The 21,474-nt window shown below is 44.5% G+C and overlaps 4 protein-coding genes across 9 annotated transcripts; 2 read left to right on the top strand and 2 right to left on the bottom strand.

The window, feature by feature from the left end:
- Positions 1 to 9: 9 nt before the first annotated feature.
- Positions 10 to 17,023, bottom strand: LOC138123189 (RNA helicase aquarius). 2 transcript variants are annotated; one of them, XM_069037763.1, is made up of 11 exons: positions 16,865 to 17,023; positions 16,714 to 16,814; positions 16,506 to 16,659; positions 15,898 to 16,452; positions 3,690 to 3,803; positions 3,531 to 3,634; positions 3,154 to 3,479; positions 3,050 to 3,098; positions 2,138 to 2,998; positions 336 to 2,085; positions 10 to 286 (listed from the first exon to the last, which is right to left on the bottom strand). In XM_069037763.1, the coding sequence occupies exons 1-11, from the start codon at positions 16,931 to 16,933 to the stop codon at positions 26 to 28; spliced, it is 4,344 nt and encodes a 1,447-aa protein (XP_068893864.1). In that variant the 5' UTR covers positions 16,934 to 17,023; the 3' UTR covers positions 10 to 25. The 2 variants fall into 2 exon arrangements, with proteins under 2 accessions (XP_068893864.1, XP_068893865.1); XM_069037764.1 differs by lacking the exons at positions 15,898 to 16,452; positions 16,506 to 16,659; positions 16,714 to 16,814; positions 16,865 to 17,023 and adding an exon at positions 14,531 to 14,672.
- LOC138123195 (probable G-protein coupled receptor Mth-like 1) lies at positions 7,161 to 12,914 on the top strand. 3 transcript variants are annotated; one of them, XM_069037781.1, is made up of 7 exons: positions 7,161 to 7,449; positions 11,306 to 11,533; positions 11,580 to 11,945; positions 11,996 to 12,153; positions 12,203 to 12,347; positions 12,403 to 12,507; positions 12,562 to 12,914. In XM_069037781.1, exons 2-7 carry the CDS (start codon positions 11,310 to 11,312, stop codon positions 12,767 to 12,769), a joined length of 1,206 nt encoding a protein of 401 aa, XP_068893882.1. In that variant the 5' UTR covers positions 7,161 to 7,449; positions 11,306 to 11,309; the 3' UTR covers positions 12,770 to 12,914. The 3 variants fall into 3 exon arrangements, with proteins under 3 accessions (XP_068893882.1, XP_068893883.1, XP_068893881.1); XM_069037782.1 differs by lacking the exon at positions 7,161 to 7,449 and adding an exon at positions 7,501 to 7,813; XM_069037780.1 differs by lacking the exon at positions 7,161 to 7,449 and adding an exon at positions 10,671 to 11,258.
- mthl5 (G-protein coupled receptor Mth-like 5) lies at positions 13,085 to 15,908 on the top strand. Of its 2 annotated transcripts, none has more exons than XM_069037779.1 (6): positions 13,085 to 13,594; positions 13,639 to 13,846; positions 13,894 to 14,264; positions 14,314 to 14,477; positions 14,555 to 14,690; positions 14,896 to 15,908. In XM_069037779.1, the coding sequence occupies exons 1-6, from the start codon at positions 13,374 to 13,376 to the stop codon at positions 14,915 to 14,917; spliced, it is 1,122 nt and encodes a 373-aa protein (XP_068893880.1). In that variant the 5' UTR covers positions 13,085 to 13,373; the 3' UTR covers positions 14,918 to 15,908. The 2 variants fall into 2 exon arrangements, with proteins under 2 accessions (XP_068893880.1, XP_068893878.1); XM_069037777.1 differs by having other exon boundaries at positions 13,087 to 13,594; positions 14,742 to 15,908.
- Positions 17,024 to 17,038: 15 nt separating the features above from the next.
- On the bottom strand, positions 17,039 to 21,440 carry LOC138123193 (ionotropic receptor 40a-like). Of its 2 annotated transcripts, XM_069037776.1 has the most exons (10): positions 19,893 to 21,440; positions 19,730 to 19,843; positions 19,186 to 19,682; positions 18,938 to 19,135; positions 18,573 to 18,891; positions 18,398 to 18,526; positions 18,247 to 18,347; positions 18,034 to 18,196; positions 17,892 to 17,988; positions 17,039 to 17,845 (listed from the first exon to the last, which is right to left on the bottom strand). In XM_069037776.1, the coding sequence occupies exons 1-10, from the start codon at positions 19,969 to 19,971 to the stop codon at positions 17,407 to 17,409; spliced, it is 2,136 nt and encodes a 711-aa protein (XP_068893877.1). In that variant the 5' UTR covers positions 19,972 to 21,440; the 3' UTR covers positions 17,039 to 17,406. The 2 variants fall into 2 exon arrangements, with proteins under 2 accessions (XP_068893877.1, XP_068893876.1); XM_069037775.1 differs by having other exon boundaries at positions 19,186 to 21,440.
- Positions 21,441 to 21,474: the final 34 nt, after the last annotated feature.

The following is a 21,474-nucleotide window of genomic DNA, read 5'->3' as shown; positions in this document are numbered from 1 at the left end:
AAACGCAAATACCAAAACACTCAATTTATTCGTCATTCTCCACCTCCCCCGTGTCCCTGACTTCAGCCCTTTGCTCCTCCTCCGCGACGTCCGCCGCCTCCGCCTCCATCGGCTCGGGCTCCGCCTCCACCGGTTCGTCTTGTATCGGCACCGGCAACTGCCTCCCACCTTCTTCCTCCTCGTCCTCGCTGTCCGTGTCGCGGTCCTCCCCCGGATGCGACGAGACGAAGTACTCGTGCTCCTTCACCTCGCAGTCTCCCGGTTTGGCCCACTTCTGGTGCGCTTGCTGGAAGAAACAAACCTGAGATCCCTGCTCCTCCGAGTCCGCGGCTCACCTCGTAATAATCCTTCATCTGCTTGACCCTCTCCATGTAGAAGGTGTAGACGAAGTTCGCCGTGTGGGTCATGTCTCGCATGACCACCACCTCGTTCTCGGGCTTCGCGTCGTTGGACCTGGTGGTCGGGTGCGACTCGTTCAGCACCAGGTGGAGATCGGTCGGTCTTTGCGTGAGCTGTTCGAAGGCCGGGGTCAGCTCGAAGCAGTTCTGGAAGAGCGCCACCCTCGCGAACACGTACAGGCCCAGCCTGGCCCTCGACATCGCCACCACCAAGCGCCGGACGTCCCTCAGGTGGCCCACGGCTTTGGTGCGCACCAGCGACAGCAAGATGAAGTCGTTCTGCTGACCTTGGTACTTGTCCACGGTTGTCACTTTGTGCGGCCGGCCGATCAGCGGGTTGTTGGCGCACCTGGTGTTGATGACGTCGCGGATGAGATGCTTCTGTCCGTTGTAAGTGGTCAGGATCGTTATCTTGTGGGCGGGATAACCGATCAGTCTCATGTACATGAAAACCGCCACGCAATACTCCGCCTCCGCCAGGTTTTGGTAAAAGTAGGGACTCGGCTCCGACTCCCCCACTCCGTTGAAATCCTGCACGTCGATCAGTTGGAAGTCGTAGGCGAAGCCCGCGTTGGCCGTGCGGTACTCCGGCCAGGTCTCGACGTGCCGCAGGTTGCCCAAATTCTTGTACCTCCACTTGTACAAGTTGCAGATGCTGGGTCTGGCGCGACCTTGACCGTCCAGGTCCACGGTCGGCACCCCGAGCCTCACCAGTCTGGTGAAGAGGCTCTGCTCCATGTTGGAGTACTTCTGGAAGGCCATGTTCTTGATGACCGGAGGCAGCTGGTGGTGGTCGCCGATCATTATCCACCTCTTGAGGCGGTTGTAGCCGTCCTGGGGGTTCTGCAGGAGGAGCGGTATGAAGGTCTCGATCTCCAAAATCTGGGCCGCTTCCTCCATCAAGATGTTGTCGTATTTGAACCCCATCTCGACCAGTTCTTTGCGTTTGAGGGCGGCGTGCGTGCAAGTCATCGCGATTATCTTCGCTTCTTTCACCAGGAGGTACTTGGAGCGGTCCAGACCGGTTCGGAGCAGCTCGAACGCCCGGAATTCCTCGAGCTCTTTGAAGATGTGCTCGATGTACCTGAAGCAACTCTCGGCGATCTCCAGGTCCTCGTCGAAGTCTTCGCCTTTGAAGAGGGGCTCGGCGTCGGCGAAGAACCGACGGAACGGAAACTCCGAATCGACCTTCTCGATCGGAACCTTCTGTTGCCGTTTCGGCCTGACGATGCTTTGGTAGTTCTCCCACCTGGACAGGATCTGGTACAGGTAGAAGTGTCCGGCGGTCTCGCAAGTGTACGCCACGTCTCCCTTCACCTCCAGAGACTCCTGCAGCTTCTGCACCTCCACCAGGAGGTCCAACCGCTTGGCCAGGACGTAATTGACGCGTCCGTACCGGCTGAAATCCTTCTCCGTCTCGAGGGCCTCTTCTCCGTGACCCAGACGCAGCAGATGCCTCTCGTCTATGTCCAGCGCCACGATCTTCTCGAACAACTGGTTGAGCGCCTGGTTGGAATGCGTCACGATGAGAGTCCTCTGGTTCGGGAAGTTGTGGTAGATGTTCGAGATGATCTGGACGGCGACGTCCGTCTTTCCGGTACCTGGGGGACCCACGACCAGCGTCAACCCAGGTTGCATTCCGGACTTGATGGCCTCGATTTGCGTGGGGGTGAACGGAATGGTGTTCCTGCAACAAAAACTTGTACTGCGGGTCCGACCTTAGCACCTGGTGTGGGCACCTTTTGGGCTCGTTGAAGCGGTAAGGGCCTCGCTTGGGAGTGATGTACGGCTCCACGGTCAAAATTTTTGACTCGTCGTCGCCGGCCAAATCCCCAAAAGTCAGCCTGAACGGCCTCACCAACTTCTTGGGGTCGTCGGTCTTGACTTTGAGCTGGTACGAAGGGAAGCACGACCGGAGGTGGTCCATGTGGATGAAGGCGTCGTTAAAATCCATAGTCGCGTAGGGATTGGGCATTTTGGTGTAGTGGGCGGCGCTAGGGTCCCCGTAGCCCAAAATAATATCGTGCAGCCAATCCGGAACCACGCACTCCGTGTTCATCAACTCCCTGATCGTCTCCAGCACCGCCTTGAAGTTGTTCTCTTTGGGCTTGCGCCTCATCAGGATGTTGAACTCCTCGTAGACGTCTTCCTTGCCCTGGTTGGTGTTGTTCATGTCGTCTCTGTACTGGTTGCAGTCCAGCCAGACCCTGTAGGTTCGCTTGTCTCCGGGGAGTACAGGTCTGGGCTCGGGACCATCCTCGATGACTCTCCCGTTCACGTCCAGCATCCCCTCGATCTCGCACCCTCTGACGCAGTGCAGACCCACCTGGGGTATGAAGGGTTGCTTGTAGTCGTACTTGGTGCCGATGGAGTTCGGGGGTTTGACGGTGATCAAGAAGCAGACGTCGTGCTTTCGGAGGTTCTCCCATTCGGCCTTGATCTCGGGGCGCACCGACAGGTTGACGGTCACGTCGGCTCTCACCCTGCTGGGGCGCTTCTCCCCGATGTTGGGCTTGGCCACCTCGACGACGGCGAAGTTGAGGATGGGCTGGGCCATCCGGGCCCATCCGCCCCAATAGACGGTGTCGTCTTCGGCTCTCCTGCAACAAAACATATCGCACACGCGTCCGGAAGACGCGTTGGAAACTTACCACGGAGAGAGTCTGCTGACGGCGTCCTCGATGTCTTGTCTGATCTCATCTGCGAACAAGGTCACGTCATCAGGGCGCCATATTGAAAATGGCGGCCAACTTACACGTCGACTCCAACCGAAACAGGTTGAAGTTCCTCAGGAGGTAGTCGTGGAGGGTGAGGAACTGGAGGTTGAGCTTGGGCAACGCGAGACAACCCTCCCCCGAGAAGTACGCCGTGGGGACGACGTTCTCGTCCCAGATTATCTCCTCGGTGGGGTAGAGAGGCATCTCGTTCAGAGCTTCCAGCTGCGAAGCCCTCCTCTCGTGCCTCGACACCAAAAGCTCGCGCAAGAACTCTTCGTCCAACCTGCACCAGTCGATCTCCTTCTCTTCACCTTCCGAAGGCACCAGTTTCAGGTAAGTGGCGATGAGTCTCAACTTGTCTTTGCTGCAAACCGCAAAACCGTAACCGCATCCCGCTACTGCACCGTCGACTTACTTCAAAGGCCCGAAGTGTTTCATCAGGGCCTTGCGCGTGTCCACGCTGGCGACGTTGGCCAAGGCGAAGTTACGCAAATCGGGAAATTTGGCGAAGGCCGCTTTCTGGAAGGCGGTGTGATCAGAGAGAGAGTTCGAAATGCGGTCGGAAGGGAATTACCTGAAGAGAGGTGATTTTCGAGTAGTGCAGCTGTGTCATGTCGTGGTCGGTGAGGGGATCACCCGATTCGTCACTGATCTCGAACCTCGCGTAGAACTTCAGCATGTCCAGGAGCTGCACAGGTGTACAGAAATTACCGTTTCGTAGTGAAGGGTTCCGCGAAAAAATCAATCGAGCGAGACACGATCGGAAAAAAATTAAAGGCGAGTCGTAGATTGATTCGTACGAGTGTGACTGTCAAAGTAAAAGAGATCGTCTGTCACAACACTCCTCCAATTCTACAACCGTTACACACTGTATGTATTGTGTGTAGCTTGCGCCACCATGTCAAAATTTAATCTAATCTAACCTAACATACATGAACTTATTATACAGGGTGTGTCAGAATTCCACCGACAAACTTTCAGGGCTGATTCTATGATCAAAAATAAGCATAAAACTCTTAATACATATGGGGTCAAAAACGTTTAGTTTCCGAGATAATCGACTGAAAAGTTTTTTTTACAAACAACAAAAGCAATCGGGTGGAATGTATTGATGAATGAAACGTACAAAAATAAAAAGGGGCCATGTACAATTTACAAAAATTGTCAAAATTTCGCAAACTAAGCGATTTTCAGGGTTTTATGTTTATTTTTTATCATAGAATTAGTCCTAAAAGTTTGTTGGTAGAATTCTGACACCCTGTATTTCTTTGAAATGCATTTTTTTTCATGACAATATACAGGGTGTTATGGAAGTCCACATAATAAATTTAATCACCAATACAACTCTTTCAAAAAAATTTTTTTTTTCGACATTGTCAGAATTTGAGAATTTTCTCCTATGTGAACGGATTTTGATAAATTTGACAACTTGTCAAAACGAAACGTCAAGCTAATTTTAAAGATTTTCAGCGATTTGGAGCCTTTGGGGAGCTCGTCGAACAAAAAAACGTTGTATTCAACTTGTTCTTGTGTAATTTGGGCTTTTTGTGGCACTCGTGAACCTTTAAAGCCCAAATTACACACGAACTCATTAAATAAACTACTATTTTACATATTATTGATCTTTTTTAATCAAAATATATTTTTTTACATTTTCTAACCTCTAATTTGACACTTCGCTCATGGGATAATCATCATTCATCAATTGAAACTAAAGAGTGAGTGAAAATGTTTTTGTGCGGTAAAAACTTTACGAAAGAACGATCGCTGTTGTAATGCTAACAGTTTTTGCTGTTTTTCGTTCGAGTATTTTAATGGAGTAATTTTTTTGTACTTCGTTATCAATGGATGAACAAACAAATGAGCGGGTATGAATTATATTTAATTTTAAATCTGTTTGGAAGAATTTGCGGAAAAAATGATTTTTTTTATTTTAACGAGTCCTATTGCTGGTTCACCAGGTACCTAGCTACCCCTAGCTGCCATGACAATGGTTCTGTTGAAACAATCCCAATTTTTCATTTGACAGTTGGGGCCGTATGAATCAATCTACGATCACCTTCTGTTTTTCACAGCCAACTCAGCTCGCAAATGTTTTTAATCATGCCTTATCTCTTTTTTAGTCGACGGTTTCTCACTTACACAAACGCACTTTTCAAATCAACTGACTCATTTTAATTTAATAAATAATAATTATGGACGCACGAATCAATTTACGACCACTTTTTGTTTTTATCGCCAGCTAATCTTTCTTTTTTTTTTTAATCGTGCGGTATTTCCTTTCTTTTTTTAAAGATGCCAACTGTTTCTCGGTGAAATAACCGCACTTTTCATACCACTTGATCCATTTTAATTCAACAATTGGGGTCGTGTGCATTAATCTACGAATCGGCTATTGTTTTTTGTAGCTCCCAATTTTTGTTATCGTGACATGTATCTTTTTATTGCACATATTATTGACTCTCTGTCGGTGACACAAATGCAATTCAACAAGATGAAGCTCTGCCGTGTTTTGCAATGCCTGAGTGCAGTTTTCCTACGCGCAAACATCGAAATGAGGGCAATTCCGGTAAAATTTTTGCAATAAATTTCTTACCTTATTCAAAAAATGAGTAAATGACAATTGAATAATGTTATTGAATGAATTTGATAAAAAAAAATTTTAGAAGTTGAACAACATTAGGTAATATGTATATAGTTTTATCAGTTTCCACTGTACATCGTAAGTATTTCGACCAAAATATGTGACATAAAAATACATCATATATTTACAATTGTTTAAACGAATGTACAGGGTGATTCTCAGATCACATGTTAAAATTATTTTAACACAAAATTATGAAAATAAATAGCCGCATAAAAATATTTCGACAGTCTGCATCGATTTCCAAATTGACACCCTGTATATATTTTAATTTTCAAAATTTTGGAAAAAATGTTTAAAACATGCAAAATATGTGTAGATACATATTATTGTAATTTTTATTACACCGTCAATGTTGTGATTTATTAAATTCTCATCTATTTTGTCGTTTTGTTTATTTATATGTATTATATCGAGCGATCAAATTAATTTGTAATCGAGTCATCCATGGATTTGAATCCGTATGTCTTTTGCGATGACATGTCGAGATCTAACCTGTGTGTCAACCTCTATTTATTGGAGCGTGGAGTTCAAGTAACGACATACGACTTCGGATTCATGGATAACTCGATTACAAATTAATTTGATCGCTCTTTACAAAAACTGAACGTCATCTTCATCATTAACAAACGTGGGACACTTTTCAACGAAAATTCACCAAAACAACTCGATTTTCCATTTCGCTTTTCGCAATTCAAATGGCGAAAATCGCTTCCTGAGTAGAAAGTGCAAAAATTTGTATTTTTAAATTCTGCGTAGAAGCGGCTATCTAAATTGAACTGTGTTGTTTGTCGCAGATATTCACTTTTCTTTGATAGTACGATATCAGTTGCTGAGTAATTAGTAACTCGAGAGAAACATAAATTAACATTTTTTCTCCATTATAATAATTTGCAAAATATTTCGTTTCAAGACTCCGGATCCCACAACCGCACCTTAGTCCACTTTGACAAAATTCCCAAATTAGGTCTATTTTAAACTCGTCCATAATTATTACGAACCGGTTCAAACACGATTTATTTATAGATTTTCACCGATTTTTTTGCTCGGTGCAACTTCGAAAACAAAAATACTCCGACCTTAACCCACTCCATTTTAATCACAAAGGTCGGCCAATCATTTTTATCTCGCTCCTCTGTAATAGAGTCAATCTGGAGCCCCACGAAGCAATCTTAGAAGGTTCAATTTCCAATCTCCAAACTTCTTGTCACCAAACAACAAATCCTCCAACGAAGAACGTCCTCGCGACTGCTCTAATCATTATGTCGGTCACACCACCGGTGAATCACCCAAAAACGTGCGCCCCCCACATTCCAGCACCTCCATTCTTCCTCCGCCAAAGACAACAGCGACCCTCCTCCCGCACGTGCGGTTTCAACAACCGTTTCTCATTACTTGTTGGCAAATCTGCGTGCGTCAACGGAAGAAGTCTGCTACGAAGAAGCTCGAAGTTGAGCGCACTTTCGTCGAACCCCGCACGCACATTTGGACGCCGCCGCGTCCATAAAACGCCGCGGTCGCCCAGAAGGACGGCGAAATCCCGCTGGCGGTTCATCTACGGTTATTTGAGTTCGGAAGCGCGTCGTGTTCATTGACGGGCGCAGAGTGCGGTCGCTCCGGGTACCACCTCCACGGCTCCAAGGAAAATCGCACCGACGCCGAGGCCCCACTCGACGCATTCCACGCCAAGGTAATAGAAAAAATTACCCGAAAGACGAGTTTTTGGCTGAGTTGTACCTGTACCTGAAGATGCTCGCCAGAAACCCGTCGATCCTTATCGTAATGATCGTGATTCGACACGGTCGCGCTCTAGGATTTTCCTAGTCGGTGGTCACGTTCATTTCGATGCTCTGCAGATTAGAGACGTGCACGTGCGTTGAAATTTGTGCCGTTTGGGAGTGATGTAATTGGAATAAATTACGCGCAAAACGCCCTTTCATACGATACGACGGGCGAGAGAATGGATTTTTGTCGAGTGATGTCCTTGTGGTTGGTTTGAAAAACTGGGTGGACTATCGCAGGATCGCAGCTATTTGGAAAATCCCAAAACACAAGTAATTATAAATTTAACGATTGGATATTAAATATTTTTGATCACTTTTTTTTATTCTTGCACGTAAGAGAAAATTTAAATGACTAATTTTTTTCATTAAACGTAATAATATGTTAGTTCGAGGAATCCCTTTCACTGCAATTAGAAGTCTCTAAGTATAGGATTAAATCTGAAACGATAGATAATTATACATTTAGTTACAGTTATTAGTTATTAAATGACAAATGTCGACAAAATAATGCGCGCCCCCACAAGGCAAGAGTCGAAATCGCTTGATTTTCAAACTGCACATTCTATAATATATTTTTTACGACCTATTCCGAGGGCTACGTATTTAGTCGAATTGAAGAGTTTTGTGGAATCTCAACTGCTAAAGGAAAACAAATATTTGCGTTGCACTTGGTGTAAAAGAAACGACATAAACAAGAGCATTCAGCGAGGCCGTCTGTGCTGACACATCCTACACATGTATTCGATTGATGACAAATCGGAAGTAGATTTACGCTGTGGAAACACCGTAGCGTAACCATAACCAGCTTCCTCCATGTCAATGATCTAACTTGGCCCACAACTGATGTTGTGTCATTGGGGGTAGATATCGATCTAACAAATGTCAATGCATCATCATCAACAGGGAAAACATTTCTATATAAATATTTAGTTGTTTCACGAGTTAGTTGTGATTGATCGCTTTATTATTACATATTACAAAATCTCCAGATTTTGTAGATAAAACTTTTCAAGTGCTATTTCTGCTAGTTCTGCGAACACATGTAGATGTAGATGTAGATTTTCTGGAAAAAATTCAAAAATAATTGGTAGGTATCATATCTACAAGTGGTTCTATTGTGTCACTTTCGGGGAAAATATAATCCTGAGCAATTTTTTTTTTAATTTAGAAAAAGAAGGTACAGATGTGCGTTGGCCTTGCTAATCACCTGATCTAAGCCGCTTGAAAAAAACCACATGGGATCCGTTGATGGTTGAATAAACAACTTGGATAAATCAACTCTGATTGATTACATTGCAATTTTTGACGCCGTAATTAAACCGACATCTTCTCAAGTTCTGTGTAAAGCATTGACGCAAGAAGGAAGCCACGAAATGTCCGACAAAGCGCAAAATCTATGTGTTTATGAAGGAACAAGAAGCCGCAAACGTTGAAAGGATGGAGAAAATGATAAATTCAAAAGATGAACGTACTTATAGTAGTACCAAACAATATTGGGAACGACTATGCAGGTCTTTGTAACGTACTGATACTTTTATGAGGGTTGGAACGTTTGGGACAGCCCATTGCTGCCGGCCCTATTTAAACATTTCTTACTGGGGGTTTTCAACGCACTTGTGCTCTGCAATTTTTACGAAATAGGTCCCACCGATCATTTTTGATAATAATCATACTTAATTTAATAATAATTATTCGACCAAATTCACATTAAATTTTTTGTTTGCTATTCAATGTAAATCCGCGTGACATAAATATTATGGGCCATTTTTAAATTTACGACATCTTTACGGACAAGCCATAAACCATTGTAAGGGGCAATCGGCTTATTTTATAATGTCGTATTCTCCTACCATAATAAGTTCTTGACAACAGTGACCTGTTGGAAAATGGTATCTTCAATGTTCAACAACGAAAAGAATCCAATTCAGATGGCGTGAAAGGAAAAAGATATTTCGGAACAGTTTCTGACCTCACAAAAGTGGAATCTCATTACAGCCGGGCCAGCTCTTCTAGACTCTACTTGGAGTCAGTTTTGAGTCTTTATGAACTGTACAAGGATTGCTGTGTTGACCAGAAAGTAAAATTCTTTTCTGTAACATATTCTCTAGAGTTTTTGATTTGATCCATGTCCAAATAACTGGAAAACTGATGTGACGCATAAAGAAAACAAAAGCAGGACGAGCTAAATAAACAGAAAAAGGCCAGGAATTATAGCATAGCAAATTAATGCTTCACAATTTCATCACATGTGACGTGAAGACGATGCTTATTGTTTTATTTGGCTTGACTCAGTTCGAGGTGTGAGTTCAAATAATACTCTTCAATCATTGTTGTTTCCTGGCAAACAACTGAAAACTTGATCAAAATTGATCATTTGGAGCGTTCAAACATTTGTGGTCAAGTAGGCCGTGGTTTTCTCTCTCTTGTACAAACGCAGATCGTCTTTTTATTTGGTACGATTCGAATATTTCCTTCAGTTACATAACCTCACTTTGAAGTAAAACCATCGTGTCGCGCTGAAAAACCAGGAAAACTCTCGTTGGTAACTTCTTGAAACAACTGTTTTTTTTTGCAAAGAAAATAATTCGCATCGAGGCTTGTTCGTTGAATGATGACGTTTGACACTTGTTTTGACAGCTACGCCGCACGAAAACAAAGCAAGAACCAGGCTACCTGACCACAATTTTTTTTAACATCAGTTATTTCACTCGTTCCTTCTTGTTTTCTGGCAGTTGATGCAATCCTTTCATTTATTTTTGAATATTCACTCAGTTTTTAACGATAAAATCTGTTTTAAAAGTTTCGCTTCCGCAATTTTTGCTTTTGTTTATTTTTTCCACGTTATGGATGCAGTTCTGTCACGGACATTTCCAAGGCTAACTCGATTAGACATTTTTTTGATTACACGATATGATCAGACATTTTCATCCAACTGTGAGACAAAACTCACCAGTCTGGAGTTTTTGGCTTTTGCCAAATTTCCCAAACTGGAGCGAATTACGATTTGCTATTCTAGTTCCTGTTTCCAAAGCCTTTTATCACTCCACGATAAAACGTCAACGACATTTAACAATAAATGATTATTTCACTTCAATTTTTTTTTATCGTAACGTAAAAGTTACACCATGTGATAATAACGAATCGGGTAAATAAACCAAATTTGGTATCAGAGAAACGCTTTACCATTTTTACTCAAAGTATCAAGATTAGGAAAAAACAAAAACGTAATTCAATTTAGAATCGTCACGAATTGAGATGTAACGAGAAATGTGACTGTTGTCGTGACTCAAATCCTGTCAACAATACGTCTCACCTGTAAACTGTAAAGCCTCCTTATCGCAATTGTAGTTATCTTAATAAGAAGCTATACAATAAATGTTATCAAGGTGATGCAAGGAGTCCAGGGCTAGCCATTGGCAGATAAACTTAGCTCATTGCAAGTTTGATAAAGCGTACGCTCAATTTGAGGCGATTAGTTCAAAACCTCGCTATCTCTGACATTTGACACGCAAATTGTAAATCTTCTGGTTATGTTAAAAACAAGTGCAGTCCACAAGCAACTATGTTTATCCGTGACACATAAACAGCAATATTTGTGTAGTGAGTCCACGCTCCAATTAAATCTCCACCAAATATTTATTAATCAGTCAATGCGTCGTCATCCACGCTAGTCCCCCAGCCTCCAAAAACAATCACCACTCGACCACACTGAAAGGTAAAACCGAACGCAGCTTTGCTGGTTTTGAATTTGTGCTTTTCCAGAACGATGTACACCCTCCTGGTGGGTGTTCTCCTGATCGGGGGCTGCTTCTCCCAGAAGCCCTGCTGTCCGAGTGGCGACAACGTGCTGGTCAACCGAACGTGTGCAGACGGTTCGCCGCTCGTGGCCCTCCCCTGTCAGTACAAGTACCTCACCCCCAAAGAGAATGGCATCAGCGTGGACTCAGAGGACCACCTGCACATCGCCACCTCGCGAATACCGCCGGACGAGTAAGTGCGCGCGATTTGCAAACACCCCTTCATCGCTCGTTCGCAGGTACTGTGTCTCGCGCTCGAACAACACCGACGTCTTCGTGGTCTGCTTCAGCGATGAACAGAACAACGAAGACAACACCGTTTACTTGGTCAACGCCGTAATGGAGCTCGTTTCCGTCGTCTTTCTGATCTTGACCACCGTGGTGTACCTCCAGGTCCCGGGTCTGCTGGACCTGCAAGGCGTCTGCATCTTGCACTCGATCTCGGGACTGGCGGTCTCCTTCGTCGTGCTGGCCAGCAACCAGCTGTCCCCTCGCGCTCTCGAGGAAAAAATCTGCATAACGCTCGCCTACATCATCTACTTCGCCATGCTGTACTCTTTCTTTTGGCTGAACGTGTTGGCCTTTCACATCTGGAGGACCATTGCGTGAGTGGACGCAACAACCTATAGGCATTGTCACACTTCTTTGTCAACAGTCGGCCCAGATTCCTCAAGATGCACCGCTACTGGCCCTACATCTACTACCTCTTCGGATGCGGAGGACCCATCCTCTTGCTGATATGGCTCGTCATCGCCCACACGATGCGTCACGACATCAACCCGGGCTTCGGCGAGACCAAGTGCTGGTTCAAATGTAAATCCCCCGCGCTCTGGTGAAATCCCGACTAATCGAAAATTTGCAGCGACCAAAACTCAATTCGTCTACTTCTACGCCCCGATGGGGTTGCTCTTGTGCCTCAACATCATCTATTACGCATGCACGATAGCCGTCTTGTGGCGCAAACTGACCAACGTCGACGAGAAGAAGAGCAAAGTTTTGAAATATCGGTGAGCGCGACGGACAAAAACCTTCGGGCTTCGTGACGGAGCGGTGTTGTTCTAGGTTGCTCCTGTGCGTCAAATTATTCTTCATAATGGGAATATCGTGGGTGTTCGAGCTGGTCTCGGCGGCGTTCCAGGACGTCAACCCCACGCTCCAGATTTTCTGGTAAAGATCAAACCCTCACCCCCCGACGCTGTCTTCGATTGTCGCTTGTTGCAGGTACGTGACCGACGGCATCAACACCTTACAAGGCATCCTGATCTTCCTCGTTTTGGTGGTGTTCAGGAAACGAGTCGTGCGGGGCTTGGCCGACAGAACGATATGCGGAATTCGGTTGCCGAGCGGGTGGAGGGCGGCGGCGGACGACGAGTGCGAAGAGATCGAAGAAGAGCTCAACTTGTCCGAAACGCAACCCCAAAAACTCTGATCAAAGTGTAAAAAAGACTTTTTTATGTAGGTTTACGTGACGGGAAGTCATGGAGCGGAGGGTGTCCAATGGACGCTCGTTTCGAAATTAAAATGTCAAATAATATTTACTGTATATTGGGAACGAATAAATACACACACAAAAATCGTGACATTTTCTATTTGACGTGAGTGACGTTTACGACTGGAATTTGTGACGTATGGTAATTGTCGCTGGTCGATCAAAATTCCGACTGTTTGACAATTACGTGGACGCCACTGACCATTGCTCATCCTTGAACACGATCCGTGTATCATTTACCTCGGGGGGACACGGTGGGGGAAATTGCGACGGAAGTATGAAGTACCTGTGACTCGTCGGTGACGAAGCGTTGAATTTCCGTTGCGGAAGAAATTCGACGCGTCCGAGGGTGGGCAAAAGTGGTGCGTACGCCCCTGGTGACCGTAAAGTAAATATTTAAGAATTCTTCGAAGACGAGTCAAAACCGAACGGTTCTAATCGATGAAACCGTTGACGAGAACCGTACCAGCCGGAACGCCAACAATCGACGACAATAAATGTTTGTTTGTGTGACATAACCTCAAACTGGTACCTGAACGAAACCATGAATCTCATCCACGTTTTGTTGGTCGCGGTCGCCGCCGTCAAGTCCGAACTGGCCAGCCAGAACCTCGAACCGCCCGTCAAGATCAACAAATGCTGCGAGGAGGGCGAACTCTACGAGGGGAAGCGCTGCACCAGGATCAACGCCACGCACGAAACCCCCTGGAAGCCGATCTTCACGACGGAAGACGGGACGAAAACGAACTTGCAGATCAAATACAGGTAACAAAGTTTTCGGGGTGTACCAGTGCTGACGTGATTTGTAGGTTGGTGACTGGCTTGCCTGACTGTGGCCCGAAAGCTCCATGGCCCATCTACCACTACCACAACTCGAGCGATCGGCTTAGGCTGCTCCCGACCGGCATCCTGCGACACTACTTCGACCGCAACATTCCCCATGAAGAGGAGCTGGGCGACACGAGCGAAAACTCGCTCTACCACGACTACGAGCCAGGAAAATACTGTTTGGAGAAGGTGTGAATTTGCGTCTTCACAACACTTGGTAATGCATCAAATTACAGAAAGTCGACGGTACGTTCGTGAGCGAGTTCGCCCGGGTCTGCGCCCCCGACCACCACGTCCACTGGACCGAGACTGAATTTTTAATGCGCAACATCGTCAACCCCGTAACTCACGGAATTGGAATAACGTGCCTTTTAATAATTGCCATTATCTATTTCATAATGCCAACTTTACGCGATTTGGTTGGTAATATAATTACCACCATCTGCATGTGCCTTATCATCAGTCAAGTCGCCGATTTGATTAGACTGTTGACGGTCTTTGACAGCCACATAAGCCTTATTATTACTGACACGATTTGTTATTTTGGCTTGTTGGGGGCGTTTTTCTGGCTCAACAGTCTGGGCTACTACATTTGGAAAACTTTCAAGTGAGTAGTGACACGGAGGCGTTAGGTTGGCAACACATTGACATTTCAGGTCTAGAAATGTGTTCTTGAGGATCACCGACGGCAAAAAATATTGCTACTACTCGGCGTACTCGTGGTCTTGCACGATAGTCCTCGGCGTTTTGGCCGTTTTTGCTCACTTCACGATGGACTATCCCGAGGAGGAACCCGGACCTGACCAGAAGGAACAAATCGGTAACTAGGCCTGACTTCACTTTAACCCAACTGCGCCTAATTTCACTCCCTACCTCATCTGTTGTCACTTTTGCTAGGTTCTCTCGGCATCATAATATTTTTCGTCCCCGTGGCCTTCACCATCCTCATGGACATATTCTTCTTCGCGACGACGCTAAAAATCATCAATCGAATGCACACGTACGGCCGAATCCATCACAAGCTGCGCCACAGGTAACAACCGACGCGACCTCACCAACCGCTTCACTCATTCTACTGTTGCAGCTTTCGCATGTTTTTGTTGTTATTGCTGATAATGACGATAACTTGGCTGTTTTTCTTGATGTCGTTTTTCAAGTTTGGCGGCTTGATTAACTGTTACATAATCGTGAACACGTTTCAAGGGCCGCTAATCTTGTACGTTTGCGTTTTCAATCAGCGTCACGTGGGCTACTTGGTGAGGAAGACCTGCTGCTACAAGAGCTGCTTCTGCAAGTGCTGTCGGGCCGAACCGGAGGCCGAATGGGGCGACGAAATGACCGCCATGAACACCGGAATTTATTGAATTCGGGAATGCCATATCGCGCGGCAGCTAGTTCACGACATTCTGAAAGGTGTTAAAACGGAGAGGTGTCGCAAATTGGCCCGTCAAAACATCTGGTGACGTGCTGCACGATTAAACAGATTTGGGACCCAGTTGGCCGGGAAAAATAAAAGTCCAGTCGTAGATTGATCCATACAGCTTTGATTGTCAAATTAAAACCCGTAGGAATCAATTTACGAGTCGAGTTTTGTTTCTCTTGGCCTTGCAACTCCGTTGGGCTTTTAGAGTTGTCGCCATCCACAATTCACTTAAAATGTGATTCTCCCCGTTTGTCGGTTCTCGACAAGTTCTTCAGTGAATTGGAATGACCACACTACTTTAGCAGTTTAATGGAGTTAGCAATGTTTTTAGCACGACCCGCTGTATTGTAATCGGCCTGTTCAAAAGTGTAGTTTGAGTGATCCCCGCAGAGCGCTAGTGTACGGCCGCTTTTTGGGGATATCATTCATCGTAAGTTTTTGTCACCAAGAATTGTTGTCGTTCAAATGACATTTTGAATTTGAAGTCAAAAAACTTTGTTTTTTGCTGCTTTGAAATTAAATTCGTGAATCTTTTCCTTATTGTTCGTTGTTTTTGTGTTTAGTTTTGTTATTGTTCTTTGTTATATTTTCATAACGCATTTTTAATAAAATGAACAGGCCGGTTATGCAGCAGGTCGTGGTTTTTAGTTAGATGTGACGACATTTACACGTCACTAGTCTCGATCGTCCACGCCTCTTTGATTTAAGACCACCATTTTGACTCACTTTGGCTGTATTTTTTTAATTTATTTTTTATTTATGTGTCTTTGTACTTAACACCTGTATATTAACGAATTTTATGAAATAAATCACTTACCTGGCTAAAAAGATGTCCTTCTGGCCTCTTCACCAGAGCTGACAGTTGACACCTGACCACCAAATGACAGTCATCCAAGACAGTGTTGAAAAACCTTCTAGTGGGCAGAAGAGCTTCCAAATCTGTAACCAACTCTAGGAATCTCTCACAGTAGTGAATCTTGTCAGGTGGACATATTCCTTCTTCATCTATTGTGTCTAGAATGGTCATAAATTTGAGCATCAACTTGTGCAGAAAAGTGCGCTCCCATGTCAGTCTTTCTGAATCCTCTGGTTTGTCCTTTTTCTGTATGGCCTTCCAATACTTGCGCCATTTTGGATTTTTTCTAAACTCATATTCTCGCCGTCCTGGCTGCAAGGAAATCCACATGGACAACGAAACAAGTCTTTTGACTTGGTCTCTACAGAGCGCCTCTTCCATACTGTTGAAGCAATGGTTCAAAAAAACAAGAAGTGAGGTTTGTTCCCTCAAATTAATCATCAGTTCATCCTCCAAAAGCCCATGAAGAACTTGTTGGAAAAAATCGGAAAAGTGTGTAGCGTCCTTACGAAACGCCTGCAAATTTAACAATCAGTGCTGCCCCCTACTGGCGCGACTCAACAACCTACCTGCCACACTTGTACCCGTTCTCTGAATTTTTCATTTACCATATTCACAATTGATAACATGTGCGCGTATGACGCACCCAGTTTGTAATTGGGCCACAAATAATTCTCCAAATACTGACTGAACTCCAACACCATTATTCTTCTGATGGAAAAACTAAAATTTGAGAGTCAACATAACCACACTTTTTTGCGTAAACTCAAAACATACTTGCTGCCGCGAATGTCTTGCATGTATATGTCTTCAACCACGCTGGGGTCGAAGGGTTGTTCGTCGTGGGGGACATGGGGGGCCCAATATTTCTCGGCAAGCTGAAAAACTCCAATGTAAACAAAGTTTGGGGTTATGAAGCGACACTAACCTCCGTTATTCGATCGGCGTTGATTTGTTCGACGGTGGGGGCCACCACCTTCGTGGTCCCTTCGACCATCTTTGCGCCACTAATACACAAAAATAAAGCAGAAATCTTAATTGGAAAATACGTATGTAAACGAAAAGCCGCACATTTGTTTGGGGAATTTTACGCAGGTTTTACGCGTAAGATTGACAGTGTTGGCACCAATGGCACCTGATGATAAACCCTAAATTACAGTGGCGTCGGATAGAACAGGGCACTAGCAGAGTCAAGTCAATCGACCTATTTTATTAAGTTATTTATTATCGATTTATTAATCATTCATCATGACAAATGTAATGTAGATTATAGCTGAATACAAAAGAGTTGTAACTTTTTTTTTGTCGATCCAGAAATAAATATTTTTTTCAAAATTTTCTGAGTTTTATTTTATTCTACCAAAGACCTTACTACACTTGTCGCTGACATTTAAAGACAATCATTTCAACACATTGCTGCAAGATTTGCCGACAATTCTTGTTAAAACAGTGGCGGAGTGACATAACCTTCTACTCTAAATACTCCAACGTCGCTATAAATGCCTCATTCATTGCCCTCCTGTAGGCTCTCCTTATAGAATTAGCACAATGTGTAACTCTCGAAACAATGCAATTTTTCACTTTTTTCAAATAAACACATCTATTCTTTCGTTTCTTCCTTATGTATTTCTTCCTGTGTTTGTACACCAGAATTTCAGCAACCAGAATCAACCCTGAAAATATATTACCCATACACAACAAATAGAAAGTCCCTTGCAACATTTTTAGACTAATAGGCTGAAGCTTCTCGTTATCCTCGCTCACTTTCGCCGCTCTCCTGTTTTCCTTCTTGTTCCCCCCAATCAGATCATTCTCACTTTCAGAAGTGACCTCTTTCTGTCTTCCCAAGTTTTCGTACTCATTTTCGGTCATCTTGGTAATGATTCCAGCCTCAAAGATTGCCATCAAGCTGAAAACAGTACTGCTTTTAGAGCTAACGCAAGAGGAGGGTTTACATTTTGTTAAACTCTTCTATGTAGGGACATCCCAACTGAAGAGCTATCGCCGAGTAGGCGGTGTTGAGCTTCTCGCTGAGATGAAAGTTGCTGGCACCTGCAAACTGTCATAAAAAGGAACAATCATAGACAAAAATTCTACCAAATCGCTGAATGTCGAAGAAGAGAGTCTCGCGACCGGCTATCATGGCTTTGTTTCTGCTGTTTTTGACGAGCTTGACTCCATCTTCTACAGACTCTAGAAGGAAATGGGACTGGCGACGATTCATCATCTGCCAGAGTCGGCCGTAGATCCCTGTTCCGTTCTAAAATTGCCAGCACGAAAAATTTTGACGATTCAGCTCGAACCAAGTACCTCAAAGAGGCTGTAGGAAGAACTGTGCCTCTCCACGAAGAGGTCGTAGCCTCTCGTCGCCATCGCTTTCTCCAGCTGGTCCAGATTGTTGATGGCTTTCTCTGAAGCGAGACTCGTTAGTTTTCGATTCTAGAACGCCCAAACACTTTACCTCTTCCAGGTTTGGCAAGAAGAGATGTCAAATTCGCCGAATACATGTCATTGATGACGTAAGTGGCGGAAATCGAAAGAATAATAATGAAGAATCGAGCCTTGTGGCTTGAGCTTGGTTCTTTCCCGGCTGAAAAAAGTCATTAGATGGCTCTCAAATTCGCGATGGAGTCTACTTTGTTTTAGAAGAACTGTTGTGGTGAACCAGGTGCAGTCAAACAGCAGTCTCGCGTGGGACCTCACGCGAAAGCGCGGCCTCCAAGCGTTGGGCAGAGCGATGATGGCGTACAGCACCGGTCCGACGACCACAAAGGTCACCCCGATGGCCGGCCAAACCTGCCACTGGAAAGGTCTCAGCAAGGCCAGCGCCTCGTTGAGCTTACTTGGGGCGTGCGTGATGAAAGCTCCACTGTCAGCCAACGTGATAAACGAAAACTCTACGTAATTGGACCGCTCGTGACTCAGAGCCACATCTCCAATAAAAAAATCAGCTTCCTGCAAAAAACACTTGAGGAAAGCTCTTCCAGCGCGGTTTTATTACCCGTTTCCATATCAACCCCAAAACTCCCTTGAAAGTTCCGTTTTCGGAAGCCGACGAGCCCTGGATCCGTTCCGGAGGGTCGAAGTACTTGTACCTGAAATTGATCTTCTTGGAGAGAAGAGACAAGATGCGATCGTCGCGCCCTCCGGTGACTTCAATCGTGTCGTTGACGTACTTGACGAAGTGCCACGGAGGCTTCTAAATCGACACACCAGTTTCACACAACTCACACGAGCGGTAGTACTCACGTGAATGACTGGCACCCGAAACTCTTTCCCTTTAAAGTCCTTGAAAACGTTCTTGTACTTCGAAGGGAGAGTAGGGTGGTTGAAGAGACCCACTCCGTGGTGCCACCAGTTCACCATCTCCAAATGGTGCGTCTTGTATGGTACCGCTTGGTTGTAAAAAATCCGAAACGTGTCGTTCCGGGGATTGGTGATGACGTAGACCTTCATCACGAAGAGGACGTTCCGGACGAAGTACCTGCTGAAGGGTTTCCTCCCCCAGCTGAACACGTAGACTATGTTGCGGCGAATGTAGTCGCGCTCGTGGACCTCCAGCAACACGTGCTCGTAGAACTTGTGCGTGCTGAAGAAGACGGTGTAGGCCGCGAGGTGGTTCTTGACTTGGTAGTCGAGGTACTCGAAGTACTTGTCTTGGACGTCGCCGGTGGTGATGTTGAAGAGTATGATGGCGACGTTGTTCTGGACGAACTTGCCCAAGAGCAATTGCAAGAAGTTGATACCTGAAACAGGAGAGTTGGCGGGGGTCGCAACAGTCGAGTACTCAGACTGGTGGCGTTGTCGAAGCAGATGCAGATTTCTTCGCTGAGGAAACCGTTGACGATGTCGAAAGCTGCCGTGACAAGGTCGCCTCCGTTCTCTCTCCGCATGTCTTCCAGCCCATCTAAAGCACAAAGCGTTTTTGTTTGTTCGCTGGAGACAGTCGTACCCACAATGGTTCGCTTGGAATTTATAGTGCTTCGCAGTAGCAATGTAATTGCAGCAACACACGATTATGAATACCAGTCGCATTGTTTCAACCGAAGTCGACGATAATAACTCATCAGACTTATTGACCCAAAGGGGAAGCCGTTGAACTATCAGGAAACGTGAGTGAGTGGCAGCGCCATTATGAAAATGTCAACGAAATTAATATTTCATCCGAAATTCGCTTCAAATGTGGCGATCGATCGCGTCTGGTACCTTTATTTATCTTATCTGTAGATATCTAAGACAGTTAAAAAAATTAAGATCTATTGTGTTCCTCGGGGGTCAAGTTTTGACCGCATTGTTTCTCTGCGGTCATACAAGAAACCGATTTTAGCCACATTTATTTTTCTTTGAAAAGTTTCCTCTTTGGAAACAAGAGAAAAAAAAGATTGTGTGCTTAAGACCGCACGACAGAAGTGAAAACTTCTATGATGCTCGTTACTGATTTTAAGTAATATGGATGACTTGGAGGAATAAGGAGCAAGGCATAAATAATTAATATTATTTAAATCCAATGCTGTTTTTAAATAAACATCAAAAATCTGTATTTTTCAATAGAAACTGCAAATACGTCCGCTTTTAGAGGTACACTCTGGCAAAATTTGTGAGGTTAGGTTTGGATGTTTAAGTTTTATTTTCTTGACGATGATATTGAAGACAACACAAGTTTTCATAGCAATACCAATACCCTGTATTATGATAATTTGTCCATTTTCCTCTTCACATTTTGCTACACAAATTTTTCCAATAGATGAATTGTTGCGGCCATATAATTGAGAATTACGTATTAAATCCTGCATTCATCTGTAAACCTACAATATTTGTCGTGTCTTTATCGTTTATATTATTTAAAACTATACAGGGTATTTCACGAGTGATAATGAGCCTTACGGAATAATAAATTCCAGCCACAATCCATTTTCAAAAAAAGCCGGACATTTTAATGACAGTAGCCAGCTTTTTTCGGAAATATAGTGTGGGTTGCATTTTAAATTACGTCAGGCTTATTATCACTCGTGAAATATGCTGTATATATATGCAGTTACTCCTGCTACTCTGTACTGAGGTCAGTCAGGTCACAACACAACGTACAATGAAAATTTAAAATTGACAGGTGACGCACAGTTGATTGTTTTTCGCTCGCTCCACTAAAAAACTCAACTCTCTTGATTTTAGCTTGCCGTGTCGTGCTGCGAACGATTTTAGGTTGTGCTGCGAACGATTTTACCGTGTCACATGAAACTAATTCACTGCCCGGGAATAAAATGTATGAGGCGCCTAAAGAAGTTTTCACTTCAAAAAACCTGATAAGAAAATCCGGGTTAAGGACAGAATCGAAAATGGGTTTTGCAATCTGTTCCAAATTTTATGGTAGTACTAGTTGTAGATCAAAATGAGATTATAGTTAGATTTCATTAGTTTGTCGTCATCAAAACACTTTGCGCTCAAAAATAACTCGAGTAGATGCAGATAAAAACCAGTCAGACAAATTTTCTGCTGACTTTTCCTAATCGTCAATCGGCGATCAAATCTGTAGAGTAAGGT

The sequence above is a fragment of the Tenebrio molitor genome, chromosome 2 (genome assembly GCF_963966145.1).
Source record: "Tenebrio molitor chromosome 2, icTenMoli1.1, whole genome shotgun sequence".
Taxonomy (NCBI): Eukaryota; Metazoa; Arthropoda; class Insecta; order Coleoptera; family Tenebrionidae; genus Tenebrio; species Tenebrio molitor.
This window is presented reverse-complemented; position numbering and strand designations above follow the sequence as displayed.